The sequence below is a fragment of the Arachis duranensis genome, chromosome 3 (assembly GCF_000817695.3).
Source record: "Arachis duranensis cultivar V14167 chromosome 3, aradu.V14167.gnm2.J7QH, whole genome shotgun sequence".
NCBI classification, from domain to species: domain Eukaryota; kingdom Viridiplantae; phylum Streptophyta; class Magnoliopsida; order Fabales; family Fabaceae; genus Arachis; species Arachis duranensis.
Window position 1 is genome coordinate 135,052,955 of NC_029774.3, and position 26,089 is coordinate 135,079,043.

At 36.1% G+C, this 26,089-nt stretch overlaps 2 protein-coding genes across 3 annotated transcripts in view; both read right to left on the minus strand.

Moving 5' to 3' along the window:
* Window positions 1-652, minus strand: part of LOC107482194 (protein MEI2-like 3) — a 5,021-nt gene extending 4,369 nt beyond the window's left edge. The window contains exon 1 of one of the 2 annotated variants that reach the window (XM_052259010.1): window positions 297-652. The gene's annotated coding sequence lies outside the window, so the exon portion shown is untranslated. The remainder of the gene's footprint in view (window positions 1-296) is intronic. The other variant, XM_052259011.1, reaches the window with a different exon arrangement.
* Window positions 653-16,588: 15,936 nt separating this feature from the next.
* LOC107482192 (sulfite exporter TauE/SafE family protein 3) lies at window positions 16,589-21,348 on the minus strand. Its single transcript, XM_052259646.1, has 12 exons — window positions 20,945-21,348; window positions 20,708-20,867; window positions 19,043-19,243; window positions 18,875-18,939; window positions 18,728-18,755; window positions 18,514-18,614; window positions 18,338-18,424; window positions 18,183-18,233; window positions 17,314-17,535; window positions 17,121-17,214; window positions 16,878-17,018; window positions 16,589-16,789 (listed from the first exon to the last, which is right to left on the minus strand). The coding sequence occupies exons 1-12, from the start codon at window positions 21,113-21,115 to the stop codon at window positions 16,698-16,700; spliced, it is 1,413 nt and encodes a 470-aa protein (XP_052115606.1). The 5' UTR covers window positions 21,116-21,348; the 3' UTR covers window positions 16,589-16,697.
* Between the last annotated feature and the right edge of the window lie 4,741 nt (window positions 21,349-26,089).

Sequence of the window (26,089 nt, forward strand, 5' to 3'; positions counted from 1 at the left end):
AACACAAGAAACCAAGACTTCGAGCAATTAAGAAACTTGAGAATACCATAACTGCAAAAATCCCAGAAGAGAAAGTTGAGTGATCAACCACCATAACTGCTGCACTCAATGATACTCTCAAAGCAGAGAAATTCCACCAAGAAAAAATGAAAATAAAATAAATAATTCCTGATCAACTTGATCAAACCCAGAAAACAAAACACTAAAAAGGCTCAAACTTTGGCATTGCGAAATTCATAAACAGTGAAATCAAAGGAAGCCCAATTTAAGTCAAGTACTAGTAACAAAAAAGTTACCTTTTTTTTTTCCTTCTTGAAGGAGGCAACTGCAGGGCACAAAGAGCTTGGTGGGTTGGGACCAAAAAGGCAAATAAATTGGTTATGTTAATGTAACTGAATGGGGAGAAGCCACTTGTAATCAGAAGAAGAAGAAACAAAGCAACCAACAACACAGTTTTGGCACTTTTGGGGATGGTGGCAGAATGGGGAAGAGAGAGTGAGTTGCAGAGGAAGATCGTGCTGATGATGATTGGGCCACACCGCTGAATAAAAAGGAGCAGACAATGATTGTGTGTGTGTGTGTGTGTGTGAGAGAGAGAGAGAGAGAGAGAGAGAATTCACATTTGGATTCAGGATAAAGATAAGGTCAGGATAATACTTAATACTACTATATTATATAGTACTAATCTCATTTCTCATTAATCATATCCAAATTCATATCAAGCGGATGTAATGGAATTCATTATGGTATATATCCAGGAGCTACACTCAAAAATGACTTCTAAAATTTAAAGCATAGCTTAAATTATTTATTTATTTTTTTATCATTAAAAAGATAACGTAATTCGTCTCAAACCTTTTTCAAAATGTCGTCTTCAATTAGATTACTCTCTTTTTTCTTCCGATTAATTTATTACTTTTTTAATTTGTGAATTTAATTTATGTGCATATATAATAGCACTCTCCACAAAATTGAAGTCCCGTGGACTATAATGGAAATTGCAACATGCTTAACTTGAGCCCATTTCTCTCACCTCCTCCAACTTATTCACAAAAAATCCTCAATTTTCTAGCATGTTAGAGTAATGGTCATACAACATATGATTTACTTTTAATTCATCTAGTTGAACTTGTTGAATATGTTAAATCAAGTTCTAACAATGAAATTTTAGTGTTTTTTATTGATCTTCAATATAAACTTCCCAAAATCTTCACTTAAATACTTTTTTATTATATTTTAATCATATTCATAAATCAATAAATAATACAATTAATAGAAATGATATCAATAAATTAATTATTAAAAATTAATATAAAATATTAGAATACTTGAAAATAAAGGAGAGATTATCTGTTGACTATTATTGTAGCGGTTAAATCAAATAGTACAGTGCAGACAGCAACACCCACAGACAATAAACAATAATAACCACACACAGTTCAAACACTCACCGGCGAACGGAAACGCGGCAAGATATGAGCAGCTGAGGCAAGCAGAGATGGAGGATAGAGATGATTTTGGCAAGCAAATAAGGCGTTGGGTAGGGTGCTAGCGGACGACGGCGACACGCTACAGGAACTAGGAAGCACAACTCGAGGCCTTGAACACTCCTCGGCAAAAGCACGATTAGTCGATCACATACGTAGGAGAGAGCGCGACACGCGAGCACACGACGCGGAGGATTTGGCAAGAGGCAGGGCGACGATAGCGAGCATGCGTTGGCGGTGAACGGAGGTGGGACGAGTCGCTAAGGTGATCTCTGATGCTGTGGTGGTGTTTGGGGTTGAGTAGTGAGCTCCCAGCCATTTGTGAAATACCGAGAGTGCAAAAGATTAGGATGTCGGGGATGTACTTTAGAACTAGTGAGAAGATGAACTAAGTGTCAACTAATTGTGCTACGTCATTTTTTCAATGACGAAAATGGACGAAATAACTAACTTGAGTCGTGCCTTAGAATTTTAGGCTACAAATTAGATTGATTGAAAATTGAGAGGTCAAATTAAATCGAGATTAAAGTTCAAAATCCATCTTGAGTATTAAGTTAATATATTCTTGTAAATATAAAATATGTATCTTTCTTTAATATTGAAAAATATTAAAAATTAGATTTTATTTTGTATTTAAATTGATACTAATTGATTCAATAAATTCTTTTTCTATTAAAAATGTTAGATCTTATCAATTTTCTCTAATTGTACTATTGTCCAATAGAACCACAAACTCCTTAGAAGTAAAGAAACTCAAACTCTGTATTAAATTTATCCGAAAATTCTCCATCGAAATAAATAAAGTTTTAGGACAACTCCGCTGAAGTTTGGAGGTTCCTTGTGCTGTGTTGTGTGATGTGCCTTACAACATTTTCCTTAAAAGGTAAATCGCTGAGGAAAATTAGCTTGAGATAAGCCTCAATGTAGTCCCTGAAGTTGCACTCGAGCCTCAAAGTAGTCCCTGAACTTAAAAGTTCCTCAGAGTCATCCCCGAACTTGCACTCTGGGACTCAAAGTTGTCCTTCCGGCAATTTCAGTACACGTGGCGCAACCGGAAAGCTTAGCTGGCAGCGTTGGTGACACGTGGGACTCACAACGGCTAGCTGATGTGGCAGAGTAAACTCTTCCGACTCAATTTGGTCCCTCAGGGTTAGTTAAAACCCTAATCCCCAAATTTGAAGGCCACATTGTTCACTCTGCTCTCTTCTCGTTGGTGCTGTGTTCTTCTCTTCTCCCTCTCTGAAACCCGCCGATTATGGCTACCACGAGCAATGCAGCTGGGAGTTCGAACAACCCACGATCATTTGGAAGCATCATGAGGAGAATGAACAGAAATAGAGAAGTTCGTTTGCCAGAATGGTGTGCCTGCGGGTCGAGACCGGTGCTCCGGTGGTCAGGGACGGATTCTAATCCAGGGAGACCGTTCTTGGGTTGCCCAAACTACAATGTAAGTGTTGTTGTTGTTGATGCTGTATTGGAGGATATAAATTTTGCTGATTGAATTTTCTTTGATGTGCAGACCATTGGGAAGAAATGGTGTGGATTGTTTTTGTGGGTTGATAAAGTTTTGGAAGATGCCATGCCATGTGATGATAGAACAAGACATTCAGTTGATGATGAAGAATGGAAGATGAAGATGGCTTGGAAATTTGGTAAATTAGAAGCTGAATTTAGGGTTCTAAAAATGGGGGGAATTTTGATGTTTGTGTTCATGCTGCTGATTGTAATTGGTGTTCTTGTATTAAAGCTGGATAGAGAGCAGGGTCAACTGTGTCTAGCAAAAAACAAATGACATGCATGTTATATGCATTCCTTGTTCATGTAGTTGTTCCTATCCTTTTGTTTGAAAGAAATGAAAATTAAGGTGTTTGATTATATGCATACTTCTGTTCCTGGACTTCTTTTCAATGAAATAGAAATGGACAGCACTTGAACTAGTCTTAGATTTGTAACAGATGATAATATATAAAGAAAAGGCTGAGAAACTCAATTGAATAAAATCATAATTCATAATTCATATTCATATTGGTAATGTTTGATTCAAAAAAGGCATTATAGAGCCAAAACACCAGCAAAATAGATACAAAAAAACAGCCTGCTTTCCCTAAAATCCCCAACACTGGGACAATATTTTAGGCATTGTAAACAACATCGCAAAATAGATACAAAAAAATAGCCTGCTTTCCCTAAAATCCCCAACACTGGGACAATGTTTTAGGCATTGTAAACAACATCAGCAAAATAGATACAAAAAAATAGCCTGCTTTCCCTAAAATCCCCAACACTGGGACAATGTTTTTAGGCATTGTAAATAACATCAGCAAAATAGATACAAAAAAACAGCCTGCTTTCCGTAAACATAATCATTCTAATCTTCATTTTTTGTGTCTGGGTGCCTTGAATCCAGGATTGGGCACAAATATGAAATTTGCAAGCCTTGTAGTAGTTCCCTGTGTTGCACCTTGCATAGGGTTAGGTGGGAGATTCATTGATGTATGACTACTTCCTGGTGGGGTAGCAGCAGGTGGGGTGGTTACTGGTGGATTGCTACTTCCTGAAGCTGGTTTTTCACAACCCTTGGCTAACTTTCTTTTTAAAGGGAGCTTTGGCGGCCTAACAGGTGAGGGTAGAACCTATCAGCCAAGAAATGTAACATAGTTAGTAAACTAGGTAAGGATGTGAGTATGATAAATTTAAAATCATATAAGCTCATGAACCTGTTGAGAGTCATCAGTTGCTTCCGAGGGTGGTTGACTTTGGTCAAGATTGATTTCGGTTGGGGCTTCTGGGACAGGGGCAGCAGAGTTGGCCTGACCTTCACCACCATTAGCAGCAGTGGGTTGTGCAGCGGCAGCCTCTGCAGCAGCAGCTTCTGCAGCTGCAACAGCCTCTTCGGCAGCAGCCCTCTTTGGACAGTTCCTTCTCGTGTGTTCTGCTTCACCACAACAACGACATCGACCTTTTTTATATATTCTTTTCATCTTTGTCTTTAACTTCTTACTCCCACTTGGCTCCTCATCAGCATCTTTTCTTCTTTTTTTCTTGAGTGGTCCGGGCTTGTTTCTAAATTTTGGTGCTTGTGGTCTGTTATATGGTGACTTCTCCCATAGTGCTTGACCTGGAATTGGATTGATATGAAAGGCATATGTGTTGTTATATGCTTCCATGGTCAACCACTGGTGACAGTAGTCCTCCGGTCTCTTACCAGCCCTTGCCAGTGCAGCACACGCATGCACACATGGCATCCCTAAACAACATTCACACAACAACGAAGACAACAACAGTAAGCCTACAACAAAGGTTGATAATGATAATAAGACTAAGACAATGAATTTAAAAAATAGTACCACTCAATTGCCAGAAACCACATGTGCAGAGCCTCTTTCCCAAGTCCACAACCATGTTGGTCGGCCAGCCATGTACTTCGAACTTCTCATAATCTGCGTCACCAGACCACATCGGGACCCAATTTTTTGATTCCTTCCGTATCTTTTCTAACCTGCTGCGTTGTATAGGAGGTAGAACTCCAGTGTTCGAATTCAGCTTCACCTTGTTCCTAGCTATCGATCTCATTGCATACATTTTGACTTCTTCCAAGAGTGTGATAATAGGCTTAGCTCTAGCATCTTTGATCCTGGAGTTGAAGACTTCACAGGCATTGTTGCAGATGTTATCTATTTTAGGTGCATTACTGAAGAATGCCCGGCTCCAAGAGTCTCTAGGCCACTTGTTCAAATACTCCCAGGCTTCCTTATTTACCCTTTCAATCTTTTTGATGATCTCAAGAAAGCCATCTTGGCTAGTACACCTTGCACAATCCCAAAGTAGCCCTCTAAGCTGGAGATCCTTCCATTGCTTGTTGAAGTTCTTCCACAGATGCCAAACACAGAATCTGTGATGCACATCTGGAAAAACCTCCTTAACTGCATTTATAAGGCCCTGTTTCAGATACCAAAGAAGGGGTCAGATAGTTGTTATCGGGCAGCAAATCTGTCCCTACAGTTATATAAGTGACATCAAAATAGTCCCTAGACTTGTTCAAGTGACATCAAACTAGTCCCTGCACTTATGTAAGTGACATCAAACTAGTCCCTACACAGCACTATTACAGAACATTATGTAGAACAGGATAAATGAGTAACAACAGATTGACAGAACATTATGCAGCATATAATCAGTCCAGGGTTAATTCTGCATATATAGACAGCAGCCCAGTGTATTAACATCAGATAGATAACTACAATAGATAGGTTGACACTAAATAACTTGGAATTCTTAAGTCACAACCACTGTATAAATAAGTCACAATAGATTAATTCAGCAACTATAGACAGCAGCCATGTGTTATTATCATCATGTTGAAACACACCCAATAGGTAAATAATAAGTAACAACAAGTGACTTGTTATAACTAAGAACTATTAAGTCACAACCAGTGTATAAACATCATTTTAAGTCACAATAGATTAATTCAGCATATATAATCAGCAGCCCAGTGTGTAAACATCATTTTAAGTGACAACCTATAAATATTGCATACCTTCTGCATATCTGAGATAAAACAGAGCTTGTTCTTCTTATAATCCCCCAGGTCTTGATGGAGTAATTCCAAGAACCATCTCCAGTTTTCAGTGTTCTCAACAGGGACAATTGCATAGGCAATAACATATATATGATTGTTTGCGTCTTGGCCAATTGCAGACAATATCTGACTACCATGCCGGGTCTTCAGAAAAGCCCCATCCAAGCCTATGAGGGGTCTGCAACCAGCCAGAAATCCTTTTTTACATCCCTCCAAACAGACATACATCTTCTCGAAAATTGGATCATCATCAGGGTTGGGCTGAGGTATAACCCCAACTGTGACAGTGGATCCTGGATTGCTCTTTAGTAGTGTCAGCCCATAATCTCTCACCATGCCATATTGGGCAGCTGCATCACCGTACACAACAGATCTAGCATCTCCTAAGGCCCTGGTTAGTGAAGACTTGTTTAGTTCCAGATCACATTTAGTCTTAAAATATTGTGCAGCCTCGGAGTGTCTCAGATTTGGATATTTTCTTAGTTTTTTCACCAATTTGCAGGCTAGCCACTTCCTATTAGCTAGTCTGTTTTTGGTCTCTCTTGCACAGGTGTGGTCATCCATGAATGTCTTGATCTGCCAGCAGTTGTTCTCAGTATTGTTAGAGGCATACACAAGCCAGCCACAACTCGCATCCTTACACACAGCTCTCATCCTCACGTTATCATTCTTCTTAAACCAAATCCTTCTACCCTCTTGTATGCAATATTCACGCACAGCCTCTTTGAACTCCATTTTTGTAGTGAAAGTCATTCCAACCTCTAGCCTAAGCTCTCCAAACCTCCCTCCTTCTCTAAATGCAGGGAATACATCATCTGAATCAACTTCCTCCAACTCATCCTCAGAGTTTGGAGGAGTCTTCATTTCTTCCGAGTGCCATGAGTCTCCACCATCAGAGTCATTATAAGGATCATCCTGCACATCATGATAAGGAGCAACTGATGATCCAAACTTAGGAATCGGTCCAAAAATGATTTCATCATCCTCAGAATCTGAGTCTGCACAAACAGGACCATCATCTTCAACCATAACATACTTCTTTCCTTTTATAAGTTTCTTTCCTGGCTTACTTCTCAATTTCACATTACTCTTTACTGCTGACCTATCCGGAGGCAAGTCTTCTTCACTGGACACTTCATCACCACCAGGCCTATATGCTTCATCCTCTGCACTATCGTCACTGTCATGGCTGTCTGAGGATCCCTCTGAACTAGACAAAGCAACAAAGGCTGTCTTGGGCTGTTTTCCTTTACCAGTTGTTCTTGCAATATTTCCAGTAGCAGCAGCTCTTGTCAGTGGCCTCCTTCCACATGCTGTTGCTGCTATTTTTACATTCTTACAGCCTCTCTTTGTTTTAGTCTTCTTTGTTTCTTTTCCTTTGGACCAAGATTTCAGAATTGTTGTGGGTTGGGGCACTTTTTTGGTGGGATTTTGGGCTTGCTTTTACTGGGTTGGGCCATTCTTTTTGGTGGTGGATTGGGCTTAGGTCCAAGACTTGCAGTGGGTTGGGGGGAAATTTTTCCTGCTTTGTTTCGGTTACTAGCAGCCAATGAGGTATGTGGCTCCTTTGGTTTTGTGGATTCAGTAGTATTCTTTGGTTCAGAAGTTGGATTGCATGGTGTTGTGCTGGGAATTGGTTCAACTGTGGCATTGGTGGTGAGTTTTGGGGTGGGGATAATGGTTGGTATCAGCATCAGCTCCTTGCCAGAAACCACTGGTTCTGCTTCCTCAATATACACAGGCTCAGATACTCCATGTTCGTAGTACACATGAATAACCCCCTTGTTCTGCTGAGCCAGGTAACACATCTCCATCAGCTCATTATCATCTGCTATTGCTCTTAAACCAGTTTGCATAGGCCGATTAGGCACCAGCCACCAACTTTGGCTAACCTTGTCATACCCAATTTTCTTGTGATAGTCTCGGACGAAGAATACATCCAGCGTGTCTGTATCAATATCCGGCAACTCACAAGTCTCTCCACCGTTGTAAGACATACTCCCATCGGCCTCTGTGATAAACGACCCTCCATGGTGAAATATAATCGTAATTAACGGATCACCCATCTGCCAATATTTACAAAAAAAAATTAATTGATCACACCCAAAGAATGGATAATGAATGGATAATGAATAATACATTTTTTGTCTTTGTTCCAACACCTATTATTATGTTGTGCTTTTCATGTTTTTTATTTCTAAAAGACATAAAATTTACAATTCATATTTTAATGTTTAAATTTAAAATACTAATAGATATGCCTTAAACAAGATGTATTAAAAATATATATAAAAACAAAAAAGTTTTCCAAATCTCAGTTCAGTTAGCCTTGTTATTCAGGCTCACACTTGGCTAACTACATTGAAAAAATATATAAACCCAAAACCAAAAATAACGGGGGCAGCAAAATAATATTTTAGATGCCATAACCATTAGAATGGATGCACAATTGTAGCATTACTTTATTAAGAAAAGGGTTGCCAAAACCTAAGCAGTTGCCAAAGTAGAATAATTATTTTGATAAGAAATTACTTGTAGAATCTATCTGAACAAACCCGTGGAATTTCAGAAAAATATTCCAAAGGCTTAGCAGCCAATATTTACAAAATTAATTTTTTTTAGATAGTCTGTACAAACTTAACCCAAAACCAAAAAACAAAAAACAAAAAACCTTTAATTCATTATCCATTCTTTGGATAATGTCTACGAATCACATGATTTTATCAAATCACAATAATTACACTTTAAACTACAACAACTATGACACACAAAAGAGCACACACACAAGATAAACCAACCACTCCTAACACTACTCATAGAATAGAATAATGTATATTATTATAAAATGGCATACACTAATTTTATGATTACTTTTGCATATATTGGTGTATAAAGCGGCATGCTTCCAGAAATGGAAATCAAAAAGAAAAATTCATACACTAATTTTATGATTACTTTTGCATATTTTTAGTGGTTTCTATGTTGAAACTATATACTTAAACTCACCATTTTTAGCTAAAAAATCACAATAAGAGGGATGACTTAGGAATGATACAATGCCCAACTTAATATGGAGGTTGCAAAATTCTAAACCAGATAGGTACAAGTGTAGAATTGATATAAATTAACAAGGCAATTCAAACCCTGCTATATCAAAGTTCAAAAAGTTAACCTTGGTCATTAAAGACAATCAACTACTATTATTGACCTAATTTCTAATTATTGTGGAATAAATTTTTTGGTTTAAAAAATTCGACTGAAAATTGTAAGGTGAAAATTATGAGTATTGAAAGTGCCAATCGCCACATATTCTAGTGTTAGTGATAAATGTTTACTTAGTTTTACATAGTTAAAATGGACTCTCATGCTTTCACCAGGTTCTTTCCTAATGGAGGTGCTAGCTTTAAGTCATGCGATCATATGAGGCTAACTCATAGCTTATTATCAATTTATCAGAGTATTTTTGACATTTTTAATAGAACTCTAGAGATATTTGATAATGGAGCTGATATTATATAAGTGCTGACTATATTTGTATCACAAGAACCATTTTCAAACACTAACTAGGTGTGCTTAACTATGAGTGAAGCTATTTATTTTTGGATAAGCATGGACATTCGGAACCAAAATGATTGATGAGGAAAATAGAATCAGAAGACAAAAGGATACAATTGTGCCTACATGCCATAAATAAAATGTTTGAAAAGAAGATCATTGACAAAAACCAATGTACCTGAACCTGCAATTCTTGAGTAGAAAACTCCAGCAAGGCACCTAAGAGTCTCCTCTTGAATATAGGCAATGCTTCCTCACGCCTTCAAGACATTCAAAAATAGTAATAATATACATTAGGACCTTTTTTTTCTATTAGAAAAAGTGTAGTCATTGGAAACTTTTTGGCAAAAAAAAAAGTTTCCAAAAGTCTTCTATGAAAAGCTAACCAGTATCATAATTGTGTATTCCAAGAGAAAAATAGTTAAATAATAATTGTGTATTCCAAGAGAAAAATATTTAAATGAAGCACATAAAGCATAGAAGCACATTTCAGCTAAACTTCAGATAATGGCTTATCATCATTTAAAACCATTCATGAATTTTCTCTTCTATAATTTTCATTATCACTCTCACTAATCAGTCAAGTTCAGAATCCATTATCAGAGTTACAAAAAATTTAAACTCCCTAAAAATCTTTACTTCTACTATGATCATGCAAACTCTGTTAAACAAATACATTGATCAGAGTTATTCTCCTCAAACACATTAACAGTTTGGAAACTCCTCCACTAAGAGCAATAAACCCTAACACATAGAGAACACGTTTTCATATCATCAAAACACAAGAAACACTCCTACTCTACAATTTTGCTTGGCCAAACCACTACGAAAGCCAGTAGTGATCAAACCCTAACACAGAGAAAAGAACAGAGGCGTTCATACCCACCAATTACAATCGAAAAAAGGCCTGAACTTTGTGAATATTAGATGAACAACAACATCAAAAAACAGAGGAACCACATTTTTTCTTCATTTTTGGCTTACCTCTTTCAGAGAAACAAGGTTGCCCAACTTTGTGTATGAAGGAGAGGAAAGCAGCGATGCTCCAGAGCCAACGTCTTCCACTGAAATCGGTCCGGTTAATGGAGGAGCACATGCGCCATTGGAGATTGACGGAGGGAGAAGAAGAAACCACACTCTGTGTTGTGTTTGTTTTGTGTGTAGAGAGGAGGGAGACAAAACGTTATGGAAACGTTGAGGGAGGGACGTAGTGAGCGTGAAACGACGTCGTTTCATGTCATTTTGGCGCCACAGCCAAAACGACGTCGTTTCTGTGAGTCCCAGGTGTCAACGACGCTGCCAGCTAAGCTTTTCGGTTGCGCCACGTGTGCTGAAATGGTCGGAAGGACCACTTTGAGTCCCGGAGTGCAAGTTCGGGGATGACTCTGAGGAACTTTTAAGTTCAGGGACTACTTTGAGGCTCGAGTACAACTTCAGGGACTACATTGAGGCTTATCTCAAATTAGCTTTGAATCTTCATATGATGTTCCCATAAACACAAGCAACCTAAGATGACCTTATTAGTTAGTTTCTATAAGCGAAAAGCTGTGTACATTCCATAATAAATCCTTATATAATTGTCATATATCAAAAAATGGTATCGTCATCATAAAAGGTCAGAGTTTTGAAAACAGTTTGTAAAAAATAAAATAACAAAAAAAAACAATAGGTAATCTTCTATTTTAATGAGCGGATAGATTAGTGTACTGAAAGTTATTAGTACGGATTATGAGATAGATCAGGAACTCGCCGATTTTTTGTGATAACGAAATCCAATCTTCTTAAAGCAACGGGAGTTGGTATTTACAATGACAATTCGACGCTCAAGTCAGAATGAATTTAAAAGGTACAGGAGGGAGTAAGGAATGTGTAACGTACCTAAGGGAGCCTCTGACTCCTTTTATATAGTTTGTGTCGTTATCTTATTTTTATCTTGTGGACTAAAATAAGAAAATATTTGAATTTGAATGTTTAGTTAGGAATTTGTGACCACTAGGTCGGTCTGGGCCGTATTGGTGGCCCGGCTCGTGTAACCGAGTTGTAACTGCTCCGATTTGGGATCCGAGAATCGGATCTGGAACAATTGTCCCCGAGCAAGAGAGTGTGCTTGCTCAATCTCGTTGCTTGTAAGGATTCGTCTTGTCGTGAGTCTAGCATGGAGTGCTGTCCGAGTTGTCTTGGCCGAGATCAGAGAACCGGGCCGAGTTTTCAACCGTTTTAGGGACCGCTCTTTAGGTCCTAAAGTTTCTCATGTTTATCGGAAACGGAATGATGAGGTCTCGTGTTTTACGGCTAAGATTGAGGGTTCGCGCATGCCTGGTTTGCTTAGTCATCGCATTTCTTCTAAGGGTTTTCGTCTGTTGCGATTCCCAAGGTGTCATAATGACGCTTAGTGGGAGGAGAGAAGTTTTCCTTTCTTTTTTTTTCCTTTTTGCCCTCCACACTTTCGTTTTTTTTTTGAAACACTGGAGGGTTTTATTTATTTGCAACTGCTTTTTCTCCTTCTTCATTCTTTCACTTTCTAAAAAACACTCTCTGCAAATTTCTTTGGTATCGTGCTCCACTTGAACGTTCGCTGGGCTTCTCGTGTTGTGCCTCTTTGCTCATTGTTGCTTCGTTTCTTTCACTCGCTTTCTGAGAACCAAGTTGGTGTGTTCTGTCACTCTAATTGCTATATTTTGCTTCTGCATTTTTGTTTTGTTTACTGTTTCTGTGTTTATCAATGGGAAAATGTTGATTGGTGTATTGTGCTTAGTGTAGTTTTAAGGATCTTTGTAGGATGCTTTGATTGTAGTTTTAGTACGGTTTAGGAATTTTCTGTATTTTTGCATTTCTGGGTAGTGGGTTGACAGTGAAAAATCCTATTTGGATATAGGTATGGTGAGACGGAGGGAAATTCAGGGAAACTCGGGTCCTATCTTCCTGGCAAGGGTGTGCCAAATCGTTACCATTGGGTAACGTCGACGTTTCGGGCACGCCCTCTCAATTGGATGAGGGGGACCTCCAGAGGCTCCGTGATAAAGGGGCCGTGTTATGTGGTGAGGCAGTAGGACAGTACGAGTTAGTGATTGCCGATGAAAATGAGAGGGTTTGCTATCTCAGCTTGCACTCCCCTCGTGTCCCGGACTGGATTTGGGTGCACAAACCTTTGTTTACTAAGTTCGGGAGTCAGCTACGCTTTTCTAAATTCCAGATGGCTTTCTTGAACCGGGTTTTGGCAGCACCGTCTCAACTACTTCCGATTAGCTGGGCGGCTATTTAGACCTTTGAGCTGGTTTGTGACTTTTTAGTGTTTCTGGCTCAGGTCAAAGTCTTCTTATTTTTCTTCTTGTTGACCATTCCGCATAAGGAGGAAAAACATAGGAAAGGACACATCTCTTTCCAAGCCCAAATGAACTGCCGACTCTTCGACTTGTTTAAAGATTCATTTATGGTTTCAAGACAGAGAATTTCAAGGTTTGTCCCGTCAAGGGTTATCATCCCTTTTGGCTTTTGCCTGAAGAGGAGCGCTAGATTTGCCCGTATTAAAACTTTGAGGCCAGGGATTCTTATATGATGAGAGTGACCTATGAGGGGCTGCCTTCCAAAAATAGGAAAATTGGCGACGTCTTGTTGGCATTTTTCGGGGACCGACCTTTGAATCCTCACGACGTGATGGGGGATCCCGAGGTGGGTAGGTCTTATAGTGGTATGTCTTTTTTGTTTATTTTTTAGTTTTATGTATCTGTCTTTCGATCTTATAACTTGTTAATTCTCCTATTTTCTTCGCTTTTGTAGTTGGCATGGCTGACGGATTGGCAATTCTGCAGCGTTTAAAGGTTGCTTTCGTGGACACTCTGGAAGCTGGGGTTGAGGGGCCCTCTCAGTCAACTCCTCTAGCAACCTCAATCCCCAGTTCACAAATAGTTTCACAGGAGATCATCCAATAGGGGGTCATCAAGGATGATGACCTCAGGGAGATCCCGATTCCCGAGACTGCAAGCGGGTTGAAGGCGCTGGTTGTGAGGGGGTTAGCACAGGAGTGGCCGCTCCTTGTGTCACGGACCGCTCCTTTGATGCTTCCGGCTTTATCGACCATCACCTGCTACCCAGACTGATGAGTTTTTCAGGGACTGCGATCTTTTCGGCCAAGCTAAGTTAGTGTATCGTGCCTTCTTTCGCTCCGTGATCTTCGTGATCGGGGCTGGTAGGGGTGTAGTTCGTAAACTTCCCCACCATGGGTGGTTGGTTGGGACCAGTGGATTTGTAGTGCTACTTTGGGTTGTCTTTGGATGGTGGATTACTTCGAGGTGCCGTATTATCGTGCTACCGTTTATTGGCTACTACGACTTAGCTTATCTCTTCGTCATTTATGTTTTTCCTTGCAACGTTCTGGATTTCATGCCTAATCTAGACTGGTTTGGTGATGAGATGCTTTCGAAAATCTTCATTCATGAGTCTGTTGGTTAGGCAGAGGCTGGCTATGGAGTTTGTAAGCTCAGCTTGTCCACTGTTAAGCACTCATCATTGAACTTGTCGAGGTATTTTCTTGTGGGTTTGTCTTGCTTTTACATGACTCCGACCAGGTTGATCCGGTGCTTCGCTTTTGTAATCCTGGTAGTAAACTGTACCATAAATTTTTTTGAGACGTCGTTGAAATTGCCTATCGAGTAATTGGGGAGAGCATTGAACTATTTGATTGCGGGGCCGACTAGGGTTACCGAGAATTCTAAGTTCATCCTGGCCTCAAAGGCCATGAGATTTTCTTGTGGGTCCTTCATCCCGTTGTATTTCATGTCGGTTGCCTTGTAGAAACCCTTCGGTAGCTTGGCATTTAGAATTCTCTCGGTGAATGGGGTGGCTCTCATTATCATGTGCTCGCTCCTTGTTCGTTTGGAGTCCCGCTGGTGCCTTATACCGTCGTCGTTGTGTCGATGCTCTGGCTCTCGGAAAACACTGCGGTCCCACCGTTTCCCATGTCGTCGTTCGGGAAACCTTTCTTTATGGGTTTCTCGCCGTGAACGGCTTCTGGAGGTCGCTTGACTTGTATGTTCTGGCTGGTATCGTTCCTTGGAAGTGACCCGGCTTTCAAGGATTTGTACCCTTTAATAGAGCTCTTGGATACTTTGGATCACTTTCTCTCCTAGGCCGTTGATTGCTCTGGTTTTATTGAGTTGGTGATTGCCTTTTTTTGGTTGCTGCTTGTTAGGAGTCGGCTGGCAGTGTACAACACTGGATATCCTCCCATGGGTCGGCGGGGGGATGTCATTCCATGACTCGTCCATCGAGTTGGGTAGGTCTGACTCATGGTGAAGGTTTGAGGATCGCTCATCGAATTATTCCGTCATGTCCCCAAGGCTTGGCAAGTCCCCACAGATGGCGCGATTGTACTGGAAGTTGCTGGTACGGGTTGTGAGATAGATCAGGGACTCGCCGGCCTTGGGTGGTGACGGGATCAGATTTTCTTGGAGCGGCGGGGGTGGTACCTGTAAAGACACTTCCAATACTCAAGTCAAAATGGATCTGAGAGGTATAGGAAGGGGTTAGAAATGTGTACCATACCTGAGGGAACCTTCCTTTATATAGTTTGTGTCGTTATCTTATCTTTATCTTGTGGACTAAGATAAGGAAGTATTTGAATTAGAATGTTCAGTTAGAAATTATTTGAAGTTACTAGGCCGGTCTGAGCTATATTAGTGGCCCGACCCGTTTGACCGAGTTGTTATTGCTTTGATTCGGGATTCGAGAATCGGATCCGGAACATTTAACAAGTAAAAATATGAAATATTGTAAATTTAATTATTCTGTTGATTTATATAAATTTATAAAATTATAAAATTTATAATTAAATTTTTATATTTTTTTCTTTTAATTAAGTACCTATATTATTTTTAATTTTATAATTAAATTTTATGTAAAATATATTAGAATTAACTGAATATATTTTTACAAATTTGGAGCCAGCCTAACATCGTTTAATATTGACTCATTTAATTTGAAAGCAATATAATTATAACAGGAGCTCGGCATTTCCGTTTAATATTGATTCCGTTGAAGACTTGGAAGGCGGAAAGGACTTTCTGGCTATGAGGAACGATTGGCAGCGTTGCGTAGATTCCGAAGCAAGAGCTCACCATTTCTGTGGTGGTGCTCGTGGTGGTTGCCAGTGCTGTAACAAGATCTTCTTCAGGTTGCTGAGGTGGCTTCTCTTGTGGTGGCTATGGCGGTGGCGGTAATGGTAAAGTATTGGCCAATAAAACTGAATTGTTATTGTTAGAATCTAAGGGCGTTGGCGGTACTACAGGCCAGTAATGATTCAAAGATGAATCTTGAAAATGCATAGTGCTGTAAGCATGCGTGTTTGAAGTATTTGTTTGCTTTATAACCGGAGTTTTGTTTTCTGGAGATGGTGGTGCTGCGGCCACAGCGGCGGAGGAGTCAGGAGTGAGGAGGCGGAGCCCGGAACTCAATCTGGAAGATTATTACTATGGGGAAATTGAAATTTCGATGATCAAATTAAGTAATTTCGTGAATCTAGCTCAGAGTCTATCATCTGCGTAGACCCAATTCACTGGTTAATGTATCGTCTAGCCACTTTCATTACCATAATTGGATAACAAAACCAAAAAAGAAAAAACAATGTAAACAATCCTTTAGAGCAGGAAAATAAAATAAGGACCACAACATGATTGACCTGTTGAAGATTTTTTTTTTTTTGTATTATTTAAATAAAATCTCGAATGTCATGATGATTTAAGCATCATTTTACATCAAGGCCAAAAAAAAGCAACATTTTACATGTACCAGATTGAACTAGTACATCAAACACTAAGGTAATCTAGTGGTTTAAATCTAATTCTATTTTTTTTAATTCAAATTTATACCATTAGATTACCTTAGTATACCTAAATATACAATACATTAATATTATATAGCATTGTCCTTTATATGTGTTACAATATGATCAAACTGAGAAGAGAAAAGAGAGCAAACACAAAAAGGAAGTTTGATTATTGATTCAATCCCTAACAACACTAACTAGCAAAGAGCACTGCAGTCCAAGATCAGAGACATTGAAGTTTAATTTTTCTTTTCTAATTTCTAACCCTTAGAGTGCAAAGGTTTCCGAATCCCATGTACTTCTTTTGTTCAATATTGTGAATCAGGTTTGCTATGCCTACTCCACCTGCACATGTAGTTTATTTATTTAGAATAATAATTTGTATATTTTGATATAAACTAAAGCATATTAATTACAATAATAATAGACTTACCTAATGATATTGCACTGACAAAAACTGTAAGTGATAGGATGAAAATAATAAGAGATGCTCTCCCTAGAAATGCAATGAGCTTTCTCACCAAATGTTGTCCAATAAGTGCAGCAACAGTTGCTACAGCTACAAAATACAGAGCTGCCATGCAAACATAAATAACAAGCTCAACCATATATATGATTATCTCTTCTTTAGGGGGTGTAAGCGAGTTATTTTCCAATTATATTCCGCGACACTTACCATAAGGAACAGGAAAACGTTTAAGAAGGTAATATTCGACCACAGACATAGATGCTGAGAATGTCATTGCAAAAGTGGATGTAGCACTTGCCACCTTCATCATCATCATCATCATGGGAAATTAATATTATATTCCACATGCATAATCATCAGAGTGAGTTCCAAAACAGATAAAACATAGTGTTTAGTTTACCTGAGGTGGAATTCCAAGGCCAAGGAAGAGTGGACCCAAGATGAAACCACCACCAAGGCCAAGCAAGCCACCAATTATGCCAGCAAGAATGCCACAAGCCATGTATAGAATTATCTGATGCACTCTCCAATGTGTCTCTTTGTCTCCCTTTGAGGCTATTCCTTTCTTCCCTTTGTATAGAAGTACTGCCTCATATGAACTCACTCCTACTGTTATCGGCACCTTAAGGGACATGGACCAAGTCAAATTAATCACCATCACATTCATCAACATTAACCATTTGTTCATGTTTAGAGAAAGAAGAGTAAAGTGACAATTAGGTTCATGAAAATTTTGGCTTCGGATTAATTAGTCCTACTGAAGTAAAAAAAATACCAATTTGATCTTTCAAGATAGCAAACGATGGATATTATGTCTTTCTATCAATTCATCATGTAAAACTTAATGATGGTGCTTATATATAGTATTAACTATTGTGACGTGTCTATTTTATAAAAAATCATCGTGTAGATAATAATTTTTGGAGTAAAACTCCACTTGTTTCTAATAGGATTCATAGTAAATAAAGAACAGTTGATAAAAGTTATATAAAGCCTCAAAAAATAATGAAGTTTTATTATCTAAAACTACATGGTTGTCATACTCATGTGGCAGCATCAGAACACACCACTATAGATAATAAAATATATAGACAATTTTATTTTGTTTTGTACTATCTATGAATGGAAGAACATACATGTTCAGCATTTACTATCGCGAAAAATTTAATTAGTAAATTTTTTTTCTTTAAGGGTTAATTAGCTCGAGGTCAAAATCCTTGAGGATTCAATTATTGTCACTCTACTCTTCTAGAAAGAAAATTCTATTACCTGCAGTATATTCAATGCCCAATATAACACTGAGCAATTTGTTGTATAGTTCTGTTTCACAATAAAGGCACATCATCATATTAGCATTAATATATAATCAACAGAGATCAATCTTCTATCTACACAAGTTAATTAAGAATTCAATAATATCTTACTTTTCCTATCTCTAATGCAAGAATCATGATCCACACAGAGACAAGAAGTCCAAGCTCCCTCCAATAAACGTTCTCTATAACGGAAACCTGCAAAAGAAGAATACAAATTGTACTAAACATGCATGCGTGGAATGAAGCAAGCAACAACCTCGCTCATAGCTTCATTTTCTTACTACCTTTTTCTTAGATTGTTTATTAATGTTGTTAGTGAGATTTTCATTGACCGAGCCTACTCCTGTTTGAGGATCATTTGCAGCATTTTCAGCCCTCCCAATATCTGATTAGACACAGAATTAATTAGCTTAATTAATCTCGTTGTTCCATATATATTGATAAATCGTTTTTATATATTAACGACAGAATAAATACCAGACCAACTTAATTACTTACCATTCAGTTGTGATTTCTGCTTAGCCTCCTGGAATCATAACAAGAATAATAATGCATTAAACTAAACCAGAGCATCAAGTGCAAATTAGTAAAATGATTCAATAATATAAAAGGATGATCTAAGTTTCTTAAGAAAAAAAATTAAACCTGCTTAAGACGGGTTTCTTTTTTCCATGTATCAACACCCTTTAGAAATGCATTAGTTGAAATGCCTGTTTCATCAATGAAATAATAATTCAAGACTACTAGAATTATTATCATGGAAGATATATAGATGTTCATAATTAATAATGAAATTGTTAATTAATTAATTACCTATGAAAACTATAATCAACAAAGTAGTTAGCATCCAATCAGGGAAAGTGACATTGAAAGCAACTCCAATACTGATTCCAAGCATCAACATTGGTTGGAAAAGAAGTGCTAAATCATAATCAATCACAGGCAAATCAAGTGTTGGATGTCTTTGCCTTAGATTGTAGAAAACTGTTGCTCCTGCTCCACCAGTAATCATGCCTTCATCACCATGAATATACATATATTAATTAAGTTAATCAAAGGGATTAATCAGCATATCATGATAAAAAAAAAGTAGACCATGCATGCATGTATGTGCTCGTCTATTAATTACTAATTAATCAATAATGTTAATTTATGTCGTTGAAATTATATATACATGGTGAACATATATACAACAAATTAACATACGTATAGTTATTTTTCAATTTTTTGGGATAAAGAGAATGCTTAATTATCCTGTAAAATTAAAAGTTTAATTTGTATAGTAGTGGTACTTGATTTGTTAAGAAGGGAAAAAAGTTTAATTACGTAAACACTTGTACTTCAAATTTTTTTTCCATATAATTAATGTTAATGGTTCATTTTAGTGGTGTAGAAGTAAGGTTTAAATTAAATTAAATTCTTGAAAATAATAAGAAAAACGAGAACAGCAAATTATTATTTATTTCAACTATTATATATTCTCCTAAATTTTTATAATGAAATACATACAAAAAATTAGTCACTATGTGTAATTATATGTATTGTTTTATATATTTTTAATTTATATTTTATATTTTATATTTTATATTTTAATGTATATATTTTATACGAATAATTAATTTTATTATTAATTAATTTTTTCATATATACGTAAGATAATTATTTTTATAAATTAGCATTGTTGGTTAAAAAAAATAAAAATATAATTTTTGAGAGTGCCTCACTAGTCCATACCTTTTGTGGGATGACTTTATTGGAGATCGGAAAATGAACTTTTTTTTGTGTGGAAAATCAGGTGTAGTCAATTTTACGTGAAGTTATACTTAAAAATCGTTAGATGATTTGACTGATTTGACTAAATTTTCATCTAACGGCTCTGAGATGTCAACTTCATATGAAGTCGATTTCACCTGAGTTTTCACAATTTTTGTTATTGTTAGAATACTATTACTACACTAGCCCTAAGTAAGAGATAAGAGGATTAATATATAAAAAGCGAAAAAAAATAAATGCATTATTAGGATCAATTTAAATAAATAATTTAATTAATGTTTTTAAAAAAAATTAAAATATAAAAGAAAAGACAATTTTTTTTATTTTTTCATAAATACTTTAAATAATTTTAAAAGAATCAGAAATTAATTTTAACAATTATACTAAACATTAATTCTGTAAGTTTTCAAAGTAAAAAACAAAATTCACTTTCGAACCTATCTAACTGCCGCTTAGTTAGGAGACTAGAATTGTTTACCAGCATGTAGCATATGTAGTTATGTACTTATCAGTCTTAATGAGGCAAAGAAGAAGATTAAGATAATGTTAATACAAAAAATTGTCCTTTTTATTTAAAAATTCTCACTAAGCAACCTAGGTAGGTAGGTAGAAGTACTGAATTATTGAAGAAGAAGAAATGAATGATGAAGGGCATAATAGATGTTAATTAATTATGATATTTGAGATAGATAGATGGTTGCTTACATTTGGATATAGCTGTGGCTGATTTAGCATCAAATCCAATAATAAGGGTTAGCATGGGAACAAAGATGCCACCCCCACCGACACCTCCCACTGTACCAAATGCTGATCCAAGGAACCCTATTATGCTCCCTACTACTATTCTCCACCCAATTTCCATCCCCTGATACATACATATCAACACAACAAATTATTATTATGCATTAATTCTATACAATTTAATAATAGTAGTTACCGTACCGGCCATTTGTGTTTGTAAAATGATGATTGTGGATCATGATGAAACCCTTTTGTTTCATTGGATGATGGTGGTGCAGACGAAGAAGGAGAAGAAACAAGGAGAAAAAAAGCAATAATCAAAACCCTTCCACTCATCACGTCCCACCATTTTAATAATCCATGCAAGCCCATCTAAACCGCCACCACCAGTCCTAATTAATTCCAACCAAGACAAAACTATATATACCACTCTCTTCGAAGCATGTGTATATCCGTAGTAACGTTCAAACTAATTAAGTAGCTAGTACAGGAGTGTGAACAGATATAATATATATATGATATGATATGATGATGAGGTTGCTAAAAAGTAAGATTAGTGATGTAAATTAAAGAAGCATGTAGCTTTTCCAATTGCACACTAATACTCCTTTTTTGACTGCTAATTAATATGTATGCAATGTGTTTCACACGGTTGGAGGAGTATGTATGCATACAGAAAGACGACATAGATAGATGTATCACATGTCTCTACTTTCATTGGTTCAACACATCAGTGTACTCCCACCACTTCAATCTTATCTCCAATTTACACACCTTATTAATATTTATGCCTTTTACTTAATTATTTACATCTATCCAAGGATCCAAAAAATTTTAAGTTTCCATGGTACCCAAAACAATAACTACTTCCAAGTTAGTTAGAATCTATTTAATATTTAATTTTTATATCTGTCATTTATTTAAATTTTCTCATGTTTTGATGAATTTTCATATATGATATTATGAATTAAAATGTTTTTTCTCTCTTTAATCTTATTTAAAGAATAAATTATAAGATTATAATTTACTGTTAGAAACAAGAGACTAAATTAAAAACAGAATTTGTGTATTATTTCGTGTATTCAAGTTGTTTGGAATGATACAATATAAAAATGTATTTATAGATATTAAGAGAATTGTAATAATAAAGACGTAATATTTTATAATAAATATTCCTATACTAAATAATACTAATTGATTTTAATTATATTATAACATTTACAATATCAATTGAAAAAATTGAAAAGATTCGTTCTCCTCCGTTATACTTGCCGTTGAGTCCATTTCTGTTGAAATTTTCATCATTGAAGAACTCATATATTAATTCGTTTTCTCTAGTCAGTCATTATTATTTCTCAGAAATAATTACTCAACAAGAATATGAAATTTATATTATGATTTCCGATCCTTGATGCATTTTGATTGACTTCCTTGTTGAGATGCATATGTGCCCAACTTAGCTATGATATGATCTGATCTACCGTTCATTAATGATTATTGATTCATATGTGATGATCCCAATAATTTTATTTACAACATTTCACTCTCACTATTACATTTGGTATATATATCAAAAGACTGTGCTTGAAGAAAATGATTGTATCTGATGTTAGAAGAATATAATCAAGTTTTATTACGTTTCAACTTTTATTATTAAAAATTTAAATTATTTGTTTATTAAGAACTTATTTTGGATTCGTTGCTTCGGCTTTTTAATTAGTATATTGTAGCTTTAGATCAATCTGATTAATATTTTTTTTAAAATATTAAGGAATTAACAGAATTTATTATTTTTAATTTAGTAATTAACAAATAATGTTTAAAAATATAAATTAAAACTATTTTATTAAATTACTAAATTAAAAAAAATAAAATAACAATTAAAAATAATAAATTCTTCTGTTGAATCTTGAATTTTTTTTAATAATGAAACGTTCTAAACATGAGATTTGATGTGCTAAAAAAATCATATGACATCGGCGTACCATAGTTTTTTAATAACACTTCAATAAACATAAGATCTGATTTCCATTTGATTTAGAAATAAAAAAACAAGCCAAAAATATTTTTATTTTCCTCCCAACATTTGGAATACATCAGACATATTGTATATGAATAAGTTTGACCACATTAATTAATGAATTTGTTTAATAATTAGTTTCATTTATCATTCTGTGGTGGTGAGCAGTACTCGGAATTCTCTCATATAATTTTGTTTTCCTTAGTGCTTAAGATGGCCTTCAATTAATTCTGCATATGGACAAGTTTGGGCCACACCCACAGCTAAGTATAGTTTAAGATTCATGCAAAACAACAAAATCTGTAGGTCCATTCTCAACCGTGCATTAATTATAATTACTTTGATGTAACGTCGTTAATGGTCCATAATTACAAAACAAGAATATTATTCCACGAGATGGAAAAAATTGAAGAAAATTATCAACTTTCTTTTATTTGTGTAGAAAATTCTCACAAGTCACAGCAGCTAACGACAGATATACTGTAGCATATAATAAATGCTTATTTAAATAAAAATTCTTCCTTATATCATTTTCATTTTAAATTTTTAATTACTGTAGCTACTAGTATCCCGTTGGTAGTATTTTAATTTAATTTGTTTATTTCGTTCTCTTAAAACGTCCTCATGCATGCCGCTGATGATAAAAATTACAGTTTCGCTAGATAAATAATGAAAATTATGAATAGTATAAATAATGGAGTGAAAATTTAATTCAATAAAAGTTAAAAAAAGTACGACTTAAATTATTTAAATAAAAAATTTCATTCACTTATTCTAAAATTTTAACCATCTTTTATAATTTAATTTGTCAAATCAACATCTTTTTTTTTCAAATTTTTTGTCGTCATCTCTTCGTCAACTAGCCCTTTTATTTTTTCTTTACCGGACATCATCGTCGCCTCTTGGGTTCATCACGCCGTCACCGCTTCATCAACCACCCCATTTGCCGACATCACTCTCTCCCCCACCAGAAACCGAAGTTGCATAGGTCTCCTCCTCACTGTCGCGGGATCGTCAACCAGGCCCCTCCTCAGGGTCGATCTCCACCACACTAGAAACGAACGATGCCTCCATACTCTTCCTCGCCGACTCTGCTTCGCTCACCATCCATTGTCATCGGCGCCTCCTGATCAACGAAGAAACTATTGCTGCAGTCCTTCCTACATTTGTCGCTGACTCGCTGGTTGGCACGGCAGACATTATCATTGGGGTCGCACTCTCCCTAATCGCTGCTTCAATAGGTTAGCTGATGGCCAAGATTTTAATGTTCAAATGGGTGTTCATGAAATGCATTTGGTTGAGTAATGGAACAAAACAATCATCCAATTAAAAATTAAAATAACCATCTGCATACCTAGTGAATTGAACATTCAATATATTTTATTTGTATTTACTTAAACTAACCATCCTCATAAGAATTACAATAACTATCCACCAACCTAGTGAATTGAATATTCGGCACGGTCTGGGGGTTGCAGCGGCAAAGGGGATATGCATGGGAGCTGCTGCGAAAGGATCTGTCTTTGCTACGGATCGGAGGGACAACAGTACGAGGTGAGGCTTCGGCGGTGTCGGCAAAAGGTTGCGGTGGCATCGGTACGGCCAACGAAAGTGTAGCAATACGGAGTGAGACTACAGCAGCGTACACGAACTGTGGTATTTTGATTGCGTCTGACCGGCTTAAGGGGGAACGACGGCTTTATACTCCGTCGAAACAACTGTAACTAACAACGACAGCAAATTTTTGCCATTTGACGGAATATCGATAACAGCAAATTTTAAACATATATCAAAAATTAAAAAATTATAATAAAATTAAGAATAATCATATATAATATAAATATATTTAATTATTAATCCTAAATTTTTAAATTTTAAAATATAAAATTAAATCATTAATTAATAATTTTATTTTTAATTTTATTTTTATTTTTTAATCTATTATTCATATTATTTACCATATCATTATTGTTTCCTGTACATCCTCTAAAAACTAACATACCTTTTGCTCAATGGAAAACCTGTTGAAATTATATCGTAGTAGAAGGCAATTTTAACTACTTCCTAGCACTAGTGTGTTTTATATTATTAGATAAGTTTTATAGTGCGCTTAAATATATTAACTATGTCTTGCACCACCCACCGTTTTAAACTAATATATATACACAAAAGATTATGTTAGCGCGTCAAAATAAAAGATAAAATAAAAAATGATCTCAGTGCTTGGTCAAGTAAAAAATTTAATTAACTAAACCTCTTATTTTTCCAAACAAATCTTGAAAGAAACAGGCAACAAGCTCATATCAAGCTAAGCAATTCAATTTATCATTTAAAGCTCGTTAAAAATGACTATTAATTTTTAATATCTTTTTTAATTATATAAATAAAAACATTTAAGATTATTTTTGAATTTAAAAATAATAATATATATACTATTTTTAAATTTATTTTAAAAATTATACTAAGAATATTAAGTTGAATATACCAATATGATAGAATTTAAGTATTAAAACATGTCCAACGATTTTTTCCCTTTAATTTGTTAACACACAATTTAGAAGAGTGCTAAGAGCTAGCAACTTTTGTGATTTGTAGTCATCAAGTAACTACTTTTGTGAGATTTCATCAAATAACTACCGGTATAAAATTACTCATTTTTCTTTTACTAGTTATATGCTGGCCAAAATTTAATAAAGTTGTTGGTCCTCTAGACTTTTCCATTAGTTAAATACAAAACACATATATGTTGAATGAGAATCAAATTAATGCCATATTCGAGATGTGCCTAACATATAATAAAGTCTTTATGATATATATTTCAATTTTGCTAGGTAATCAAAAGGGGTTCAATCAACTCCTGCCAACTTCTATTGGATTGGACTCCAGATTCTATTACTTTAAAAAACACATCTCCAATTATACCTATAATAACCCTAATTTACCCTATTTTAGGAATTATTATTAACTTCTGATTAATCCCATTTTCACCGTTGCCGTTCATTTTCACCCCCGACGGTTGCGCCACCGAACAGCCTTCTTCGGATGCCGTTTCCATCGCTAAGGACAACACTGATAAGCTTCGCCGTCACTTCAGTTTGCGAGCAACCGCGGGTCTTCGGAACAGCAGCTCAGTGCCACCACTGTTGCTGCTGACATAGGTCACCGTTGTCACTCTATTAAAGTCGTGTCGCCATCTATGTTGGACCATTCGATTACCCATCCCCCTGCTCTGTCTCAACGCACGTCACGTCGAGTTTCTTCCTTTACCATCACATGCAGCTGCTCTTGATTCAACTTATTGGTTAGTAGTTGTTTACATGTGATTG